General features: G+C 34.7%; 1 protein-coding gene across 8 annotated transcripts in view; it reads left to right on the top strand.

Annotated features, from left to right (window-relative positions):
* The window catches only part of Bcl2l13 (BCL2 like 13), a 76,387-nt gene that overhangs the window by 39,855 nt on the left and 14,405 nt on the right, over nt 1–22,127 (top strand). For 4 of the 8 annotated variants that reach the window (XM_046459807.2, XM_046459803.2, XM_046459804.2 and 1 more), the window contains 3 exons: nt 2,866–3,022; nt 8,229–8,298; nt 17,250–17,393. In XM_046459807.2, coding sequence (XP_046315763.1) covers nt 2,866–3,022; nt 8,229–8,298; nt 17,250–17,393 — 371 coding nt within the window. Of the gene's footprint in view, nt 1–2,865; nt 3,112–8,228; nt 8,299–10,159; nt 17,217–17,249; nt 17,394–22,127 lie in introns of those variants that run through there. The other 4 variants (XM_058584114.1, XR_006855160.2, XM_046459808.2 and 1 more) reach the window with 4 other exon arrangements.

Genomic DNA, 22,127 nt, shown 5'->3' with positions numbered 1-22,127 from the left:
TTATAACTAATAACAGCATGAAAGAGAGAGCTTCTCATTTTTACATGTATATAAGCTATAGATTGTTATAGTGTAGGTATCATTTTCTAGCCACATATTTTGCACTGAACACTACTTCATCATAAGTTTTAAAAATAATTGTCATTCTACTAGCTGTGTGAAATTATAGTCATTAAATGAACATTTACCCAATTGTTCCTTTATTATTGAGAGGAGCATTTGGTTACTTCCTGTTTTCACTTCCACAAATAATTCTATGTTGAACGTTTTGCTCAGTGATTTTAAAAAATGACTTTATTGAGGTATATTTCACATACCCTAAAATTTACCCATTTAGAAGTTGTAGTTAAGTGGTTTTTAGTATATGCACAGAATTGTGTAACCATCCCATAATCTAAATTAAGAATACTTTCAACTCTGCAAAAAGAAATACTGTGTAGATTAATAATCACCTCCACTAACCCCACCCCAGTCCCACCCAAAGCAGCCACTGATCTGCTTTCTATTTCTGTGACTTTGCCTATTCCAGGTATATCTGTAAATGAAATCATGTACTATGTGGTTTTTTTGTGACTGACTTCTTTTATTTAGCACAAGGTTTTTAAGGATTATTCATGTTGTAGCAGGTATCAGTATTTCATTATTTTTTGCTGTTGAATAATATTCCATTGTATGGATATGCCATATTTTGTTTATCCATTCATCAGTTGATGGGCATTGATGGACACGGAAGTTGTTTCCAGTTTTTCACTATTATGTATGATGCTGCTGTGAATGTTCTTGTACACATTTTTTGAGAGCTTTATAATTATACACAGTAGTTGGATTCATCCCAACAAACTCATACATGCATGAAAATTGATTACCCTTTTCCTTCCCATCCCCCCTCCCGTCCCCCATTCTCCTTCCTCTGCTCTACTAGAATTTGTTTTACAGTACTGGGGATTGAACCCAGGGCCTTGTGCAGGCAAGGCAAACACTCTACCAACTGAGTTATATCCCCAGCCCACTACCTAATAATCTTTAATGAGCAAATTTATAAATCATGTTTATAAATCAGTTACCTGTTAGTACAGAAAGAATCTGAATAGAAATATATAAATAATCCAAAAGCCTGTTGATCTTCTCTTTTATATTCATTTTATCAACTTTTTTAAAAATGGTGTTGGAGATTGAACCCACAGCTTTGTGCATGCAAGGCAAGAACTCTATATCTATATCCCCAGCCCTTCGTTTTATCAACATTTTAATTTATTAAATTTCCAGTTCTCTCTTAAGTCTTGATACACAGTCTTCCACCCGCCACCCTTTTGAGATGAGGTCTCACCAGGTTGCCCAGGCTGGTCTCTAATTCCCAGGCTCAAGCACTCTTCCCACCTTAGCCTCTTAAGTAGCTGGGACTAGAGGTCAGCCACAGCACCCAGTTTCTTCATGTACATTTTGATATTAGAAGTGCTGCATAATAAAATGGGCAAAAGGGAGAAAGGAAAAAAGAGCAACAAAAGGTGTAAATATAATCTCTAAGTCCCATATTATCCAAAGCTAATCATTAAAATGAATACTCTAGGGGCTGGGGTTGTGGCTCAGAAGTAGAGCACTTGCCTAGCATGCGTAAGGCACTGGGTTCAATTCTCAGCACCCCATAAAGTAAAATAAAGACATTGTGTCCACCTATAAGAAAAAAAATAAGTATTTAAAAAAATGAATACTCTAAAGCTTGCTCAGACAGCAAAGTAATTATGAACTCTGTAGGCATTTGCATCTTTCTTGGATGTAAGCAAGGTGTATTAAAATTTGCAGCCTTCTAGGAACAAGCCAAGATGAATGCACAGCATTTTATGAAAATAATTGGTAACTCTGAGGAGTGGGTGTAAACCACTTGCTTTACTGGGATTCTGTGCTGACATCCAGCTTGCACCCTAAAATGACAGTCATTCTCCCTATTCTTCCTAGAGTCAGGGAATGGATAAGTCTCTATAACATGAAGTTGGGAAATAGAGAAGCTAGTAATTTGAACTAAGAAGAGGTAGAATATGATTATGATTACTTTTTCCATATTTGGCTCTTATATTACCTTCATAGTTTTAAAATTTATCTGCAGAAATAATTGAGATAGAAAGTTCATTTTAATAAGAAATGAAAGCAATGGACTCATTTTCTGAGTTGGAATACACTCATCATAGAGTGTGATTTAAGAAGTGGTACATTTATAAAAGCAAAAACAAAACCTTAAAAATAAATATCAAGAGAAGAATAATAGAGCCTAGAGTTAACTCTCATTTATTATTCTTATGCTAAATTGGCCAGTAGGCATAAACTAAATTGGTTAGATATTCCCCCTCTGTGCTGGGGATAGAACCCAGGGTCTCTCCCATGCTAGGATTCCAGTAAGCAATATCCATAGCCCTGTTAGTGTATTTTGACATGTCAATATAGTTGCTTTCTTCTTTTAAAACTGATTTTCCATTAAAACTCTGCCTTTAAAAAAACTCTAGGGGCTGGGGATGTGGCTCAAGCGGTAGTGCGCTTGCCTGGCGTGCGTGCGGCCATGGTTCGATCCTCAGCACCACATATAAACAAAGATGTTGTGTCCGCTGAAAACTAAAAAATAAATATTAAAATTCTCTCTCTCTCTCTCTTTCTTTAAAAAAAAATAAAAAATAAATTAAAAAAAATAAAAAAACTCTAAATTTAGAACCTATCAACTTTTATATTCCAGATAAGATTAATATCTATAATGATTATCTGACCTTTATAAGTGGTTATAACTATTAACTTTTTCCTAATATTAAATATCTTAGTACCATGAGCTTTTTTAGTACAGCTTTATTTACTAAATTGGTTTTTCTCTTGCCTTGTCTTCAGCCTTCACCAGCACAGGCTTTGACCGTCACACTTCTCCAGTGTTTAGCCCTGCTAACCCAGAAAGCTCAATAGAAGACTGCTTGGCCCATCTTGGAGAAAGAGTATTGCAGGAACTGAAAGAACCTCTGCATAAAGCATTGCAAATGCTCCTCAGCCAGTGAGTTACCATTGCTGAGTGGGAATGTGCTTCTCTAAGTAGTCTCGGATCTCTCATGCGGCGCTGGATTGGTTAAGGCTTTGTTTTAGGTGAACAGTGTCATTTCTTTTCTCACTTTTCTTCGCTTTTTTTCCTTTTGCTTTCCCAAAGCATCTCTGTGTTTTGAATGACAACTTTGCCTCTAAGTAGTGATTTAACTGTTCCGACAAAGATTTGATGGTTTGTATTATTTATTGAGCTATCAGATTTCAATGGATGCATTTAACCGTGTTGTAAACACAAGCTATTGCACTTGTTCTGACCACTTTTTACTATGGTTCTTTCTAGTTGGCCAACATAGATATAATTGCTGGAGTTTTATGCATTATAATTTGATATCAGCATTATATTTTAGATTGTATTTAAGATTATATCCATATCCCAGATATCGCTAAACTTTAGGGACTTCTGTCCATGGAACTACTTTCACATTTTTTTAAAAAATTTTTATTGTAGACAATATTTGTATTGTCTACAATAAAAATATTTTTAAAAATATTTTTATTTTTAAATGTTTATTTTTAAATATTTTTATTTTACTTATTTATTTTTATGTGGTACTGAGGATCGAACCCAGTGCCTTACACGTGCTAGGCAAGCGCTCTACTACTGAGCTACAACCCAGCCCTACTTTCACATTCTTATAGTAGACTTCCTTCCTAGCTATGCATCAACCATATTAAAGCTAGAAACTTATTAATAAAAATGAAAGTATATTAAAATAGAACAAATTCATTTGTTGTAGAAAGTTATTTTTCTCTAGTTCTTTGCTGACAATTATTAAGGAATTGATGTGAGTTAGCGACATATTTATCTTAATGAAGATTGACAACTTTATAAAATAGGAAGAAGACTGTTGTTTATTAAAAGGGCCAAAATTCAGATGCTAAATTACTGTTGTAGTACTTTACTACAACAATAATTTCTTACTTTTATGTAGGGACAATTTATATATTTGTTGCAAGGAAGCAATTTTAGGAGAATTCAGTTAAATGAACAAACAGAAAACTCCTAATTATACTTAGGGAAATGAAATCATATTTGAAATTTTTTTAAAATATATATATATTTTTAGGTGTAGATGGACACAACACAATGCCTTTATTTTTATGTGGTGCTGAAGATCAAACCCGGGTCCCGCCCATGCTAGGCAAGCTCTCTACTGCTGAGCCACAATCCTAGCCCCATATTTGAATTTTTTAATCTTAAAAAGTTTGTTTAAGCCAGGCATGGTGGCCCATACCTGTAATCTCAGTGACTCAGGAGGCTGAGGCAGGAGGTTTGCAAGTTCAAACCCAGCCTCAGCAACTTAGCGTAAACAACTCAGTGAGACCCTGCCCCTTATTAAATAAATAAATAAATAAATAAAGCCGGGAATATGGCTCAACAATCCCTGGTACCAAAAAAAAAAAAAAAAATTGTTTAAAGATAAAAATGAAAGAAATATATAGGTGCCAGGAAGTAGAACTTAAATAGGAAATGTGGATCAAAATAGTGATGTCAAAAAGTGTTCAGTGGCGCCTTAAGCACTGAGGTTGCTATAGGAGCCCCTGAAAAGGTAAGGGGTAGATTGAGTTAGTGGGGCTTATTAGGACCTCTCTATGCTTCTTAAGCCAGGACGCTATACTTCCATATGTTTTTTATATATGAAGTTTCATGTAAGGTTTGAAGAAAGAAATTTGCAACTTTGCCAAAAAGGAAACCAAAACAAAAAACCTTGTAAAAGCTATTGGGAGTAAAATAACTAAGTGATAGGCACAGGCAAAAGATTCTGTTTCTAATTTGATGGAAACCATTTATGGCTTTGAAACCTTTTCATTCTTTTTTTTTTTTTTAATGTTTTTTAGTTGCTAATAGACCTTTATTTATTTATTTATATGTGGTGCTGAGAATCAAACCAGTGCCTCACACATGCCAGGCAAGTGTGTTACTGCTGAGCCCCAGCCCCAGCCCCTGAAACCTTTTTATTCTTTATGTCAGTTTTTTCATTTGTTAGCTTTAACTTTGCTTTGATAATATCAACTCTTCCAAGAAGAATATCATATAGTTTTTTTTTTAATATTGTTCCTGGAGTCTTTTTGTAATCTATAGAAAAAAATTTGATCTCATCTCACTATAAATTATGTTTGCAAGAAAATTGGTTTAGATGAATGTTTTCCCAAGCCTTGAATACCAGTGCAGTTATTTTAATATATTTTAGTTGTCAGTGGATCTTTATTTTTTATATGCAGTGATAAGAATTGAACCCAGTGCCTCACACATGCTAGGCAAGCACTCTAATGAGCCACAACCCCAGCCCCAGCATAGCAAAGTCAGATCTTCCTGTGAATAAAATTTTTTCAGAAGTCTACTTTTGAAAGTTTTTAATTTTGTTACTAATACCTTGAAAATAACTAACTGGTGATATATTAGAAGTATTATACAGGTTGAAGGCAATATCTTAAGGTGGAAAATACCATCTGCTCCTCCAAACAGTTTTGTTAAAGTAGGAAATTACAATAATGCTGAACTCTTCATGCGGAACACCAGCAATTTTAAAAGGTACCCACCTCTCTTTTTTTTTTTGCTCTTAGGCCTGATTAGGTTATTCATCTTCTTAACTTTTCTATGTATTAGATTTTTTTTGAATGTTTTAAGCTTCTGCATCTCTTATGTGTACATGTAATGTTTCAAATCATGTTTCATTCTGAAGGATGCTAAAGTACTTTAGCCTGATAGACATGCTACTTATAAGGACTACTGTGACCCACAGCAGCATCAAACAGTTCAGGAAAGGAAGTGAAGGGACTGATATACACAAGTAAAACTTCAGGGAGAATATAGGTAGGTAGACTACATAGTATCTACTGAAGTTCAAGCTTTACAAGATTGAAGTGTATACTCCAAGGCTTCTTGAAAAAATACTAAGCTTACTTTAATGAGAATGTGATATCAGGAAGTTAGTACATACTGTATCCATCTTACTATTAAAAAGATCATCCCTGGTATTTCAGTATCACTCTAATATTGATTTGATATTGATGTGTATAAAAGATTTTATGTATGTCTTCAGAACTGTTTTCTGAAATATCTAAACCAGTGCTATTCAGTAAATGTAATGCAAATCAAATATATGCAATTAAAATTTTTGGCAGCCACATACAAAGTATGAAATTAATTTCTAAAATTTAATAATATATTTTCAGCCTAGTATATTCAAATTTCATTTTAACACATACTCAGTATAAAAAATTATTAGTGGGATAGACTACATTCTTTTTACTTACTGTTTAAAATTCAGCGTGTAGATTATACTTTCAGCACAACATAGCCACATTCAAATGCTCATTAGCCATATGTGGCATTGAGACATTGTCAAGGCTTTTGTCAAAATCCTCACTTGAAATGGGAGCAGTGTGACCTTTGGAGGCAGATCTAATTGAGCTTGAATTCCTACTTTGTTCTTTTTAGCTTTGATATGTAATATAAAATATACATACATAGAAATATTCTACCTATCATAATAGGCTATCAATAAATTGTAACTGTTATCAATCTTAAATATTCATAGGCTGAAGAAATCAGACCCGAGTGGTCAGAGCAGAAAATGCCTTTGAAGTGGAATTTTAAAGTCCTATAGAGAGCTAAAAGTGTAGCTTAATGGTAGAGAGCTCATCTAGCATGTGTAAGACCTTGGTTTGATTCCCAGCACTACACACAAAACAAACAAAAAAGCTCTAAAATCCTACGAAAGCAAGACTTCTTCACTCCTTTTTACATGTCTGTTAACACTTTGCCCAAAACGGGGTTGGAGGTCTTGGATCTATTATCCAAGCTATTGTTGCCTTTATGTCTTATTTGGTACAATTTTTTGTGTTTGTTTAATTTGCACATGAGATCAGTGTTTAAAATATAGTACTTAAAGCCCTTCAACAAATTAATGAGACTTTGCTGTCATCACTCAGTGATTTCAGGATTTTTTTTTGTCTGTTTTTTTGTTTTGTTACTGGGGATTGAACCCAGGGGTGCTTTACCACTGGGTCATATCCCCAGCCCTTTTTATTTTTTATTTTGAGACACAGTCTCAGTTGCTTAGGCCCTCACTAAGTTTCTGAGACTGGCCTCGAATTTGGAGTCCTCCTGCCTCAGCCTCCCAAGTTACTGGGATTACAAGCATACGCCACCACACCTGGCAATGATTTAGGTTTTTGATATGACTAGAACTTGCATGTAAATAATCAGGCTAATTTCCTTGCCCTCCAGGATTATATTTTTTTATTATTGTTATTTTCTGATCCCTCCAGGATTTTATATCATAAGACTACAAGTTAAAAATAGGACACCAACTAATTATAACAAGTAAAATAAATAGGGCACCAAGCCAGGCATGATGGCACATGCCTTTAATCCAAGCAGCTTGGGAGGCTGAGGCAGGAGGATCATGAGTTCAAAGCCAACCTCAGCAACTCAGCAAGACCCTGTCTCTAAATAAAATATAGTGGTTAAGTACCCCTGGGTTTAATCCTCACTACCAAAAAAAGAAAAGGCACCAATTTTTGACATTATTTATTCTAATTCCTTGTATCCTTAGTTTGAAAATCTTCCAGTAACATGTTTCTTTTTTTTTTTTTTTTTTTTAGAAAAATTTTTTGGGTTGTAGATGTACACAAATCTTTATTTTGTTTATTTATTATAATGTGGTGCTGAGGATCAAACCCAGTGCCTCACACTTATTATTCAAACGCTCTACCACTGAGCCACAATCCCAGCCCCAGTAACATATTTCTTTAGTTCTTAAATATTATAGATGTTTTGGCTTTTAAAAGTGTTAAAATTATACTTTTAATTTTATTTGTTGTTATTTGATATTAATAACCCAAGTATTTATCTGCAACATAAATAAGTTCTATCAGATAATTTCTAAGTAATTACAAAAAATTTATTAGATGATACATTTATCTTACTATTTTAATAACTACTTTCCCAAATATGCATCTAATGCTATAGAATGCTTGGAAAAAATGAAGCCCAAATACTAAAAACCATATCTTATATAAAACAATATGTTGAATAATCTTAGTCACTTTAGCAAAAGATTCAACAAAACAATAATGTCTTTATATTTATTCATCTGAAAATTTAGAATTTTTCTTTTTTGTGACACAGACTTTTAAAAAATTCTCTACAGGCCAGTGACATATCAGGCATATCGTGAATGTACACTGGAGACCGCAGTTCATGCCAGCGGCTGGAGCAAGGTATTAACCAAATTATCTTTATTCTTACAAGATTTTAGTGTGATAATGGTAAAGTATAGGAGGAATCATTAGTGTATTACATTAAGAAAGTGTTAGAGCTCTTTAATGCGTAAATATAACTATGTTAAGTGGATATTTCTTATTTAATTGTTGTTTTGATTAATGCTACTTCTGCTTGGCCCAAAAATATGTCCCTCATAGTATGTTCTCCTTCCTTTTTGCACACTCTGAATTTCCTATCATTTCTTCATTTCCTTGTATTAGAAGTGACTTTTATCTCCATATGGTTATTTATTAAAATGTGAGTATATCTTGGAGAAGACTGACTTCATTTGAGAGATATCTTCTTATTATTTTCTTAACTAATATCATTTGTGTCTTATAGTTTGAAAGTATTTTGTGTCACATCCCATCTGATATCACGACCATCCTTTTAAGAAGGCAGAATGAATTTTATTAGATTTTTGTGTTGTTTATTAGGTCAGATGACTAATCAGGAAAAAAAATGAAAGAAATTGCCTAGGTCTTCTTAACTAATAAATATTGGAGCTAACACTAGAGCTAAGATCTAAATTAGAAAATTTTAACCTCCGAGGGTTTTTTGTTGTTGTTGTTGTTGTTTTTTGCTATACCATACTGTTTGTCCATTATCTTAGACTGTATTTTCTACTTATCACCTTGGAAAGGTGAGTATAAGAGGATGTAATATGAAGAAGTATGGCCCCCAGGTGATTTAGCATCAGGGAGGAAAAATTTCAGCACCAATATTTTTACAAATAGCCACCTCTACTCAGAGTTCTTTGTACAGTCATTCCTATATAGTATTCAGTATGCCTAGAGGATTGTTTACAGGACCACTCTCAGATACCAAAATTTGTTATGTTCAAGTTCCTTGTATAAAATGGTGTAGTATTTGCATATATGCACTTCTCCTGTGTCCTTTAAATCATCTCTAGATTACTTAATTTAACTAATACACTGTAAATGCTACATAGGTACTTGTTATACTGTATTGTTTAGAGAATGACAAGGAAAAACATCTGTGCATGTTCAGTTCAGATGCAGTTTTCCAAATATTTGCAATCCAAGATTGGATATAGAACCCAAGGATATGGAAGGCTGGCTGTAAATAGGTCAGACAGTGTGACCATATGTGCCTAATTGATGTATATTGGGTATGCAATCTGATTTGTTTCAAATCTCAGCTTTTTAAAAAAAATTTAATTGGTAGTCAACATTGTTTTTATCATGTACAACATGGTGTTTTGAAGTATGTATACATTGTAGAGTATTTAAATCTAGCTGATTAACAAATGTGTGACCTCATTTATCATTTTTGTGGTTAAAAACACACACTCACCCTCTTCACATTTTTCAAGAATGCAATATATTGTCATTAATTATGGTCATCATGCTATGCAGTAGATCTTTTGAAATATATTCCTCCTATCTAATGGTAATTATGTATCCTTTGAACAAGGTCTCCCTATCTCTTTCTCTTCTTAACTATTGCAGTCTCTTGTAACCATTACATCTCCTTGTTTAACTAGATCTGCTTCTCTGAGATCAAAATTTTTTTAGTTTCTCAAACATCAGCTTTATCACAGATTAAATTTATTTAGGCAGGTTAATTAAGCTTTCTGAATCTTAGTTTTCTCATCTGTGAAATGGAGACAGTACTACTAACTTTATACATTTAATTAGAACTAGTTGAGATTATATGTGTAGCACATTATCTGTCACCATAAAAAGCATTCAGTAAAAGGTAAAAGATTTATACCATGTAAAGAGAGACCAGAGTAGTATTATAAGCCCTCAGCAAACAGCAACTAATGTACTAGTTTCTGTTTTTGTTTTTCAGTGCTTGGGATGAAACCCAGGGTCTTACACATAGTAGGCAAGCGTGATACCACTGAGCTTCAACTCCAGCCCTTCTTAATTTTACTTTATTTTATTTACTTATGTATATTTTTTGCAGTACTAAGATTTGAACCCAGGGTCTCACACATTCTAGGCAAGTGCCGGACCACTGAGCCCTACACTTTGATTTTGAGACAAGGTCTTACAAAATTGCCAAAGCTGACCTTGAATTTGAGATTCTCCTCCCTCAGTCTCTTCAGACTCTGGAATTAGAGGCATATGCCACTGTACCTGGCTTAATATACTAGTTTTAATACACAAGACCTTGTCCTTATGCATCATATAACAATGGAGGTTAATTTTGAGGATTGCATCCTTAGGCGACCTCATTATGTGAACATGTAAAGTGTATACAAATTAAGACTGGTACGGGTCTGGGGTTGTGGCTCAGGGGTAGAGTGCTCACCTAGCACGTGCAAGGCACTGGGTTCGATCCTCAGCACCACATAAAAAATAAAATAAAGGTATTGTGTCCAACTACAACTAAATAAACAAAATATTAAAAAAAATTAAAACTGGTACGATGTCACTAGGTAGTATAATCTTAGAGGACCACTGACCTGTGGTTCATTTTTGACTGAAACATTATGTATCACATGACTATTGTTACTTGTATAGAGTTTCAGAGTGTTCATAATGTATTAAAATATATTTTTTTCCTCATTTTTTTGGAACAAAGAAAAATACAGACATTTGAAATAGATTTTATAAATAACAGTGAGCTTGGTTATGATATATTTCTTAGTATATCAAACATCTTATACTTAGGTAATAATTTTACTAGTTTTCTTTTCTTTCTGTTGCTTCTGTCTAGTAACTGTTAGAGTAAATTCTTGTATGCCCTACCCTTCACTGCCCCAATCCTAGAATGATCATAAAAAATCTAAGTCAACCTGGTCTTCACTGCCCTTTTTCACCCTTCCTGTTTTTATGCATTTTCCTGTTAAATGGATAGTCCCTCATCTGGATCAGGGGGCCAACTATTGACTTATTTAAGCTGTGGCTTAAATACCTCAAGTTAATGAGGCATGCCAATTAGAATATTACATTTTCTGCTGAATCTAGTATTACTTTCCTTCTAAATTCTCAAGGACTAAAAAGAACCTGGTTTATGATATTAGGCTGCTGAAATCTACCCTCCCTCATTCCAATTAAAATCTAGAGTGGTTCACAAAACAGTAAGCTTACAGTTTACATTCAGCATGAGGTTTGCAAAATTCCAGTCTTTTTTTTTTTTTTTTTTTTAGTCTTCAACACCTTGTTTAGCCACCTGATAGAAGCAAAACTATACAACATCCTGCCATGTCACCCCAAAAACAATGTTTTTACTCGTTTTTATTTTGTTTTGTTTTTGTTTGTTTACCATGCTGGAGTTTGAGCCCATAGACTCACACATACTATGTAAGCACTCTATCACTGAACTGCATCTCCAGGCCACACTTTTTTGATAGCTGAATGGGTCATTAGCAAAGGACCTATAGTGCTTTTTAAAGGGGGAAACAAATAAAAGCTGGGCATGGTGGAACATGCCAACATGCCTGTGATCCCAGCGGTTTGGGAGACTGACACAGGAGGATTGTAAATTTAAAGCCAGATTCAGCAACTTAGAGAGGCCCCAAAGCAACTTAGCAACACCCTATCTCAAAATAAAAAGGGCTGATGATATGGTTCAGTGGTTAAACGCCTCTGTGCTCAATCCTTGGTACCAAAAAAGTGAAGGGGAGGCAAAAATTTGATATAATATTGCTTACTATCTAGCAAGTCAATAAAGCACCAATCAGAAAAAAAAAAATGTCTACAAAGCATGCCAGGTTAGGGACAAACTGAGTATCGATTCATTTGTAAAGAAATTTTTAAAGAATCTTTATAGAATACTCTTTAAATATGTTTAAAAGAGTAGATGGAAAAAGCTGGTTATGAACATACATTAGTTATATGATCTTTTGTTATTAAAAAAAACAAAAAAAAGGACATCAGACTGGGAGTGCAGCTTGGTGGTAGAATTTGTGCTTAGCATATGTGAGGCCCCAAAATGTACATATATAAATGTAGAATATATATATATATATATAATCTCAAAAAAATTGATATTTGCCAAAATATTAAATAATCCATTGTAGCTATCTTGGAATTGTAAGTGATTTTTTTTTTCCTTGTGGGTATTTTTTTTTCCTGTCTGCTTATAAAAAAGGAGAAAATGACCATCAAAGAGAAAAAAAACCAAATCTGTTTTCATCTGTTTCCCCACATATTCTTCCTTCTCTTCCCCTAGATTAATGAAGTAGACCTTAGACATCATATTTTATTCATAAACCCATTAGTATGTATTCCTAAGAATAATGTATTTCTTTTACCTTATTTTTGGGGATACTGGGAATAGAACCCAGGGCCTTGTTCATGCTAGGCAGATATTCTGCCACTGAGCCACATCCTGAGTCCTATATCCTCTTTTTAAAACCTACTGATTGGGGCTGGAGTTGTGGCTCAGTGGTAGAGTGCTTACCTAGCATGTGTGAGGCACTTGGTTCGAGCCTCAGCACCACATAAAAATATACAAATAACACATAGAAAAAAACCTACTGATGCTATCATTAGCACACTTAAGAATATTAACAGTAATTCTTTAATATTGTCACATAATTTACTAGGTATTCATTTTCACTCATTCGTTTTTGTTACTGTGAGGTAAGCCCAGTGGAGCTCTACCACTGAGCTGCATCTACATCTCCTAGCCCCTTTTATTTTTTTATTTTGAGACTTAGCATCTCACTAAGTTTCTAGACTGGCCTCTAACTTTTGATCCTCCTGCTTCAGCCTTCTGAGTATGCATCACTGTGCCCAGCTGCTAAATGTATTTTTAATTTAATTTTTAAATGTTTTAAGAAATTTTATCATAACTGTATGATTGTTTTCTTTCCACATTTTTTATTGGTTCATTATTATAGTTATACATAATGATGGGATTTGTTGTTAAACATTTATACATGCACACAATATAACAATATAATTTGGCCAATATCTCTTTTCAACACTTTCCCCCTCCCTCACCTCCCTGATGCCTTTTCCTCTACTGATCTCCCTTTGAGTCCTGCCCCTGCCCACCTTTTTTTTTCTTCCTCTTTTTCCTCTTACCTACACATATGAGAGAAAATATAACCCTTGACCTCCTGAGTAATGGTTCCATCCATTTTCCTGCAAATGTCAACCGTGTTTTAAAGCTGGTTTATTTGAATCAAAGTCGGAACAAAGTCTGTGCATTGTTTTTGGTTGATATGTTTTGTTTTTTGTTCACTGAAATGTAATTCACATAAAATTTGCCCTTCTGAAGTCAGGTCAGAGATTTAGTATATTCACATTAGTTCATATAGACCTAGAAATGTGAATAGTGAGACCTTCTCAAAATGAATGGGAATTCAGTTTTATTTTAACATTAAAAAAAGAAAAAAAAAACTTAAGTGTCATGGTACACTCCTGTCATCCCAGATTCTCAGGGGGCTGAAGCAAGAGAATTGCAAGTTGGAGGCCATCTGGGCAATTTAGGAAAACTCTGTCTTCAAAATAAAAATTACAAAGGGCTGAGTCTGTAGCTCAATGACAAAACACTCCTGAGTTCAATCCCCAGTATTGGAAAATTAATTAACTAATTAATTTAAAATAAAAAATAATATAAGAGGGATGAATACAAAACAAATGTGGTTGCAGATTATATTGAATACTCTTTTGGAGGGGGTTACTGAGGATTGAACCCAGGGGCACTTTTACCATTGGGCTGTATCTCCAGGCCTTTTTAATTTTTTGAGACAGAGTCTCATTAAGTCACTACCGACCTCCTAAATTACTGAGGCTGGCCTCAAACTCATGGTGCTTCTGCTTCAGCTTCTGGGATTACAGGCATGGACCACCATGCCCAGTAATATAGAATACATGTGGGCAGGAAAATGCCAAGTTAATGGCCATCAGTTGTAGAAATAACTCATGAAGACTTTTTAAAAAAAATAATTTTTTAGATATTGATGGACCTTTATTTTGTTCATTTATTTATATGCAGTGCTGAGAATCGAACCCAGTGCCTCACTCATGCTAGGCAAGTGCTCTATCACTGAGCCACAACCCTAGCTCCTCATGAAGCTTTTGTGCATAGGCAAATGAACTGGGTTTAACTATTTAAAAGTTATTTAAACCGTGTTTTAAAAAGTCGGAAGTCGAGCTGGGTATGTAGCTCAGTAGTAGAGCCTTTTCCTAACATATATGCAAGGCTCTGGGTTTAGTCCCCAGCACTGCAAAATAAATAAATAAAATAAACTTAAAAAAGTAAAAGCTAAAAGTCACTGTACAGGTCTATGAAGAAAGTATGTCACCTAAGTAAGCCTGGTCTATAATAGACATTAACAGTTGTGTGAGGTATGAAGGGGGGAAAATAAATCATCTGACACAACATACATCAACAAAAAAAGTGTTGTCAATCAAACTAGAAAATGGTAGTCCATAAAATGAAATTTCCACACTCTGGTGACTATATTTCAAGAAAGACAGAATGAGAAGATCCAGAAAAGGACAATTTAAAGAAAGAAATTAGGGGGCTGGCGTTGTGGCTCAGTGGTAGCGTACTTGCCTAGCAAGCACGAGGCCTTGGGTTCGATCCTCAGCACCACATAAAAACAAATAAAGGTATTGTGTCCAACTACAACTAAAAAATAAACATTAAAAAGAAAAAGAAATTAGGGCTGCGGTTGTGGCTCAGTAGTATAGAGTGGTTGTTTCACACATATGAGGCACTGGGTTTGATCCTCAGCACCACATAAAAATAAAATAAAGGCATTGTGTCCATCTTCAACTAAAAATAAAACATTAATATGAAAAGAAAGTAATGTGATAGGAAGATTACATTTTGCCCAAATGTATAGTGAATGAGGGAATACAGTCAAATATTAAAATTGACAGAAGTGAAAGAGGATTGCAGATTTATTATAAAATCAGGGTATCTACTTTTTGATACATATGAAAAAGGTAATTTGGAACAATAAAAGAAATTCTAAAATGTTTGCACCTCATTTCCCCAAGAAGCAGTAGAGCTTATTATGAAGAGTTTCAAATTTTTATGTATTTATGGATTTTTGTGGGAAATAAAAATGTTTGAGGTTCAGAACATCTCAGGCCTTTGAAGCTCATAGGATATGAATAGCAAGGCTGACTGATAAGTCCCTTGCCTGTTCTTGCCCAAGGCAAAATACTGGGGCTAGATGAACTTTTTTTGTTTCTGTTTTTGTTAGCATGATAGTTTTTCTTATTATGGGAAAAGCCTAGCATATTTGTCTTTATAGCCCTATGTCTTTCCATTAGTGTTAAAAACTGGAGTTTTCTAAAAGGTCAAAAAGTAAATGAATTTGTTTGTTTCATTCTCTGTCAGAGTTTAATATAGACTCCTTTGGGGCTGCTTAGAAGCCAAAGAATATTAGTATGAAGTATAAACTCACTGGGCATTTTTATTTGTCCTCCTCTGGGGAAATATTTTGTCAGCCCTCAGTTATTTTCTTGGTAATCCAGTAACAAGTAACGAGAATTGGTTTCATTTCCTTGTGCATTCCTTCTGCCATCATGTAGACCTTTTGATGTTTTAGACAAGAGACTTCATATAGATGGCTAGCTGAAATACTTAGTTTTTTCTTTTCTTTTTTTTTTTTTTTTAATGTTGGGGATCAAATGGAGGGACTCAGGAATGCTAGGCAAGTGCTCTCCTATTAATTCTTTTTTCAATATGTAATTCTTCTTTTTATTACTGAGGATTGAACCTAGGGCCTTGCATATACTAGGTAAGGACTCTACCACTTAGCTGCATTTTCAGCCCAATATGCAATTTTTTTTTTGTAGTTGTATATGGACAGAATGCCTTTATTTTGTTTGTTCATTTATATGTAGTACTAAGGACAGAAACTAGTGCCTCACACATGCTAGGCAAATGCTCTGCCACTGACCCACAGCCCCAGCCCACTTTTTTTTTTTTTTTTTGGAAGGCAACAACAGACTAGTTTGTTATAAATTTTGATGGCTTACCTTTTGTGTTATTAGGTACAGGTTATAATGCCTCCTTTTATATTTGATTTTTTATGATTTTTACAATATAGGTCATAATTTTTAAAAAGTTCTTATTTTCAAATAATAAAAGAATATGGTTTAAACTATAAAAAGTACAGAAAGAGGTGCATCAAAAAATAGATTTTTTTTTTCACCTTTGTTGACACTCACCTAGTTCCTCTTAAGCAACCACTATTTTTAGTTTCTTATATGTTTTTTCCAGAGATACTGTAGGGCTATACAAACTTATATGTGTATATGCATTTTGTTTTGTTTCATGAATGATCCCTCATTCTCCTGTATCTTTCTTTCTCTTAAAGTAAATTTTGGTAGGGTATGAGTGGGAACTGATTAATTAATTAATTAATTTGGTGATTGAGTACTGAACAGTCTCTTTTCAACTCTATTGGATGACCAGAATTCATTAAATTAGTCTGCATTGAGTTGTTTTTAGTCTTCTGTTATTTTAAATAATACACGGTTATTTTTATATAATAATTCTACCACCCTATCATATGAAATATTCAGAAATATATGTAATATTGAGAAAAAGATTCTAGTAGGGGTTAGTGTTTTATGAAATAAACATATGAAATATAATGATACATCTGAGTATAATTTTCCAGTATTTTGATATAAAAAATGCATTATAAGAATTTCAGACTCAAAGGCCAAAGGTTCTCCCTGATAAGTAGATGCTGATGCACAATGAGGGGCATTCGAAGAATGGGGAAACTTTGGACAAAGGGGAAGGAGGAGACATCATTACCCTAGGCACATGTATGACTGCACATATGGTGCAACTCTACATTGTAAACTACCAAAGAAATGAAAAGCTGTGCTTCATTTGTGTACAATGAACAATGCATTCTGCTGTCATGTGTAACTAATTAGAATAAAAAAAAGAAAAAAAAAAGAATTTCAGAGTGTCTCTCCCCGCCTCTATCTTTACATTGAAGATTTTGGTGCCTCTGGTTTTGCTCCGACAAATGCTTTTGGAGTTGACAAGACGTGGTCAAGAACCTTTGAGTACACTGCTACAGTTCGGAGTGACATATCTGGAGGACTATGCAGCAGAGTACATCATTCAGCAAGGTGGCTGGGTATGAATTATTGTTTTTTAAAACATTTTTATTTAAAAGAAATTAGGCCCATTGTTTTTTTAAACAGCATAGGGTTATGTCTGTATTAGATGATGATCAGTGGAAAAGTTATTCATACAGTTTCAGTTAAGTTACTAAGATTTTACTTATAGTAAATTGATATATGAGACTTTTAAATACTTATTAATTATGAAATATTTCATACTAATAAAAATATATAAATAACTAAGGATGAGACTGTGGAACCAACCTAGATGCCCTTCAATAGACGAATGGATAAAAAAAATGTGGCATTTATACACAATGGAGTATTACTCTGCATTAAAAAATGACAAAATCATAGAATTTACAGGGAAATGGATGGCATTAGAGCAGATTATGCTAAGTGAAGCTAGCCAATCCCTAAAAAACAAATGCCAAATGTCTTCTTTGATATAAGGAAAGTAACTAAGAACAGAGTAGGGACGAAGAACAGGAGAAGAAGATTAACATTTAACAGGGATGAGAGGTGGGAGGGAAAGGGAGAGAGAAGGTAAATTGCACGGTAATGGAAGGAGACCCTCAGGGTTATACAGTGGAGGGGGTAGAGAGAGAGGAGGGGAGGGGAGGGGAGAGGTGGGGAGGGGGGAGGGTGGATGATGGGAAAGGCAGCGGAGCACAACAGACACTAGTATGGCAATTTGTAAATCAATGGATGTGTAACTGATGTGAATCTGCAATCTGTGTATGGGGTGAAGGTGGGAGTTCATAACCCACTAGAATCAAAGTGTGGAATATGATATGTCAAGAAATTTGTAATGTTTTGAACAACCCACAATAAAAAATTAAAAAAAAAAAAAAAAAAAAAAAAACAAATAACTAAGGATGAATAATAATAAAATGAACACCAATGTGTTTATTGCCTCAGTCCAAGAAAAAAATATGGTTAACATTTTGCAAGATTGGTGCTGGCAATTGAATCAAATCCTCACACATGCTAAACAGTACTGTGCCACGGAGCCATACCCCCAGCCCACACAGCAACTCTTTTGAATCTCCTTATATTCCCCTCCTGAATTTTGACATACTCATATCTGCCTCACAATTTTCTGAAGTTTTTAAATTATAGCTTAATTATATATATATATATATATATATATATATATATATATATATATATGTATATTCTAGACAATAAGTTATTTTGTATGCTTTGAACTTCATCTAAATAGTATCATACTACATGTATTCTTCTGTAACTCACTTCTTTAACTCAATATAATAGTGTTTTGTTTTTTATTATCAGAATTTTGAGTATGAAGACAGAAATGGTGTGACTCTACTTTATGTACAACCAGAGACATGAAATACTGTGTTCTGTATGTGTACTATGAATTGAAATGCATTCTGCTGTCATAGCAAATTAGAATAAATAAATAATTTTTTAAAAAAAGAACAAGAAAAATTAAAAAGTACTTGAGACAGGGTCTTCTTATTTAATTGCCCAAGCTGATTTGGAGAGTAGCTGGGATTATAAATGTGTGCCATTGTACCGATATTATGTCTTCGAAGTTTACCTAAGTCAGTTTCTTAACTTTTTTTCATTATCACCTCACTAAGGATTTTTTTCCCCCAGTATGGGGAATAGTACTCTGGGGGCATTCAACCACTAAACTGTATTCCAGGCCCTTTTTTTTTTTTTTTTTTTGGTATTGCTGAAAACTAAACTCCAGGCTTCAGGGCTTAACATTTACTAGGCAAGTGCTCTGCATCCCCAGCACCCCCAGCCCTTTTTTTTTTTTTTTTTGAGAGAGAGAAAGAAAGGGGGAATTTTTTCATATTTATTTATTTATTTTAGTTTTTGGCAGACACAACATCTTTATTTGTATGTGGTGCTGAGGATCAAACCCAGCTCCACGTGCATGCCAGGCAAGTGTGCTACATCTTGAGCCACATCCCCAGCCCCACCCCCAGCCCTTTTTATTTTATTTTTATTTTTGGAAATGGTCTTGCTAAGTTGCCAAGGCTAGCCTCAAATTTGTGATCCTCCTGCCTTAGTGTCCTAAGCTACTAGGATTACAGGCATGTGCTACTATGTCTAACTCTAAGGATCCTTTCTAGACATCATTTCCCCCTAATAATCTCCTCCTTCCCCCAATGGAATTTTAATGTTTGTTTGTTATGTACTGTGTGGCCTTTTGCAGGGCCACAAACAATTGTAATGTGTAACATTTCCCCTGTGTCTCTGAAACATTTTTCACCCTTAATATCATCCCCATTGAGAATGAATGATCTAGGTTCATTCATTGGCTAGTGTTTGTTGTAAAAATATGACAGTTTATTTTCAATGGGTATTTCCACTATTTTGCTAATGCATATGTGTAAGAATTTCTGTGTAGAATTTCTGGATCATAAAGTTATAGACAAGTTTTAATTTACAAAATAATGAGTTTCTGTCACTCCTCATCTTCCCCTTTACTTGATTAAGATATCAGTCATGTATAACCAAGATTGTTTTAAGAAAGAAGCAAGGGTTGGCATGGAGATGCATGCCTATAATCCCAGCTACTCACGAGACTAAGGCAGGAAGATCTTAAGTTTGAGGATAGCCTCAGTGACTTAATGAGACTGTGTCTCCAAATAAAATAAAAGGGGGTTGGAGATACACCTCAGTGATAGAGTACATATCTAGCACGTGTTAGGCCCTGGATTCAATCCCCAGTACTGCAATAAAAGAAAAAAGAAAAAAAAATGAATTTGTCCTTCCTAGGATTTATCTCTATATCTTATCTTTTTACTTCAATTTATCATGTACCAAGCAATTATTAATCATGCAACAAGCTCTTGAGTGCCTGTTATACACTATGCTCTATCCTGGACTTGACTGCTATGAATAAAGAAAATCCTTGACCCAAAGGAATTTATATTCTCATGGAAGTAGACAAACAATTAAGATATATAGCCAGGCACGGTGGCACATATCTATAATCCCAATAGGCTGAGACAGGAGGATCGAGAGTTCAAAGCCAGCCTCAGCAATTTAGTGAGGCCCTAAGCAACTCAGCAAGACCCTGTCTCTAAATAAATATAAAAAAAGGTCTGGGGATGTGGCTCAGTTGTTAAGGCCTCTGGGTTCAATCCCCAATACCAAAAAAAGGGGGGGGCAGTGTATCCAGTAGTTACATATGCCATGGAAAAAATAAGACAGGAAAACATAAATGGGATAGGACTTGAAGTTTTTATATCAGCCAAGTGAGAACTCACTGCTGTCTAAGCAAAGATTGTACTATTCTCCCTGTTTTAATCCCACCTTATTCTCTTTTTTCTATTTATACCCTAGGAGTAGAGTTTTCTATTTCTTTTTTTCCCTCTCTTTGATGGTGTGTGTGTGTGTGTGTGTGTGTGTGTGTGTGTGAGTGAGAGAGAGAGAGAGAGAGAGAGAGAGAGAGAGTCTGTGCCTGTGTATCTTGGGGTTTGAGGGTTTTTTGTTGTTGTTTTTGTTGTTGTTTTGGGTGGTGCTAGGGATGTAACCCAGACTTTCACATATGCTAAGCATGCATTTTTAAGCTGTGTTAAGTTGTAATTTACCTAATAGTTAGTGATAGTATAGTGATTTTATAAACTTTGCACACTAAACTTTTTAGCCACTATACATCTAAGAATTTGAGCTAATAAAAAAAAAGTGGAAATTTAATTAACATGGATGCTAATGTAAAGTGTATTAGGTTTAGATACTTGTTAAATGCTTTTTTTTTTTTTTTTTTTGGTATTAGGGATTGAAACCAGGGCACTTAACCACTGTGCCACATCCCCAGCCCTTTTTTGTATTTGAGACAGGGTCTCACTGAGTTGCTCAGGTCCTTGCTAAATTACTGAGGCTGGCTTTGAACTCACAATTCTCCTGCCTCAGCCTTCCAAGCTGCTGGGATTACAGGCGTGCACCACTGCACCTGGCTGTTAAACACTTATTGAATGAAATGCTGAGCATTTGTAGGAAAATAAGAAGTATTTTCATGCTGCTGTTTTGTTTTTGGTATTGGGAGATTGAACCCAGAATGCTTAACATCCCCAACCTTTTAATTTATTTTTTTTTTTGAGTGTGTGTTTTTTTTTTTAGTTTTCTGTGGATGCAACATCTTTATTTTATTTTTATGTGGTGCTGAGGATCGAACCCAGCGCCCCGCGCATGTCAGGCAAGCGTGCTACCGCTTGAGCCACATCCCCAGCCCCCTTTTAATTTTTTATTTTGAAATAAGATCTTGCAAAGTTGCTTAGGGCCTCACTCAGTTTCTGAGGCTGGCTTTTAACTTGCAATCTTCCTGCCTCAGCCTCAAGTGAGCCATTGGGATTATGGGCATGTGCCATTGTGCTCAGCTCCTGTTGTTGTTAAAAATAAGAACTATGATAAATTGTTGCCATTTTTTTTTTCCTATTCTAGGGTTCTCTTCTTCTTTCTTTCACCCACCCTCCACCTGCCACCACCCTCCCTCCCCCTTTTTTTGGCCAGTGTACTGTGTGATTCCTGTGAGAGCCAAGGGACACCTCAGGTTAATTTCCACTTAGCTTATGTGGTACTTTACAACAAAGGAAGAAGAAAAACACAGAAGAGTGTTATATATTCCCTTCCTGATTCTGTTTTATTATGACAGTGCATTAAAGTTTGTCTATGGTTATAATTGTTAGATGGAAAGTATTTGATTTAACTCAAATATTTGCGCTAAAGACAGAAAGTTACCGTATGAATAACAAGTTTAT

Source organism: Marmota monax, unplaced genomic scaffold, assembly GCF_021218885.2.
Source record: "Marmota monax isolate L192 unplaced genomic scaffold, Marmota_monax_Labrador192_F-V1.1 WCK01_AAM20220418_F8-fsc00163, whole genome shotgun sequence".
Lineage (NCBI taxonomy): Eukaryota > Metazoa > Chordata > Mammalia > Rodentia > Sciuridae > Marmota > Marmota monax.
This window is presented reverse-complemented; position numbering and strand designations above follow the sequence as displayed.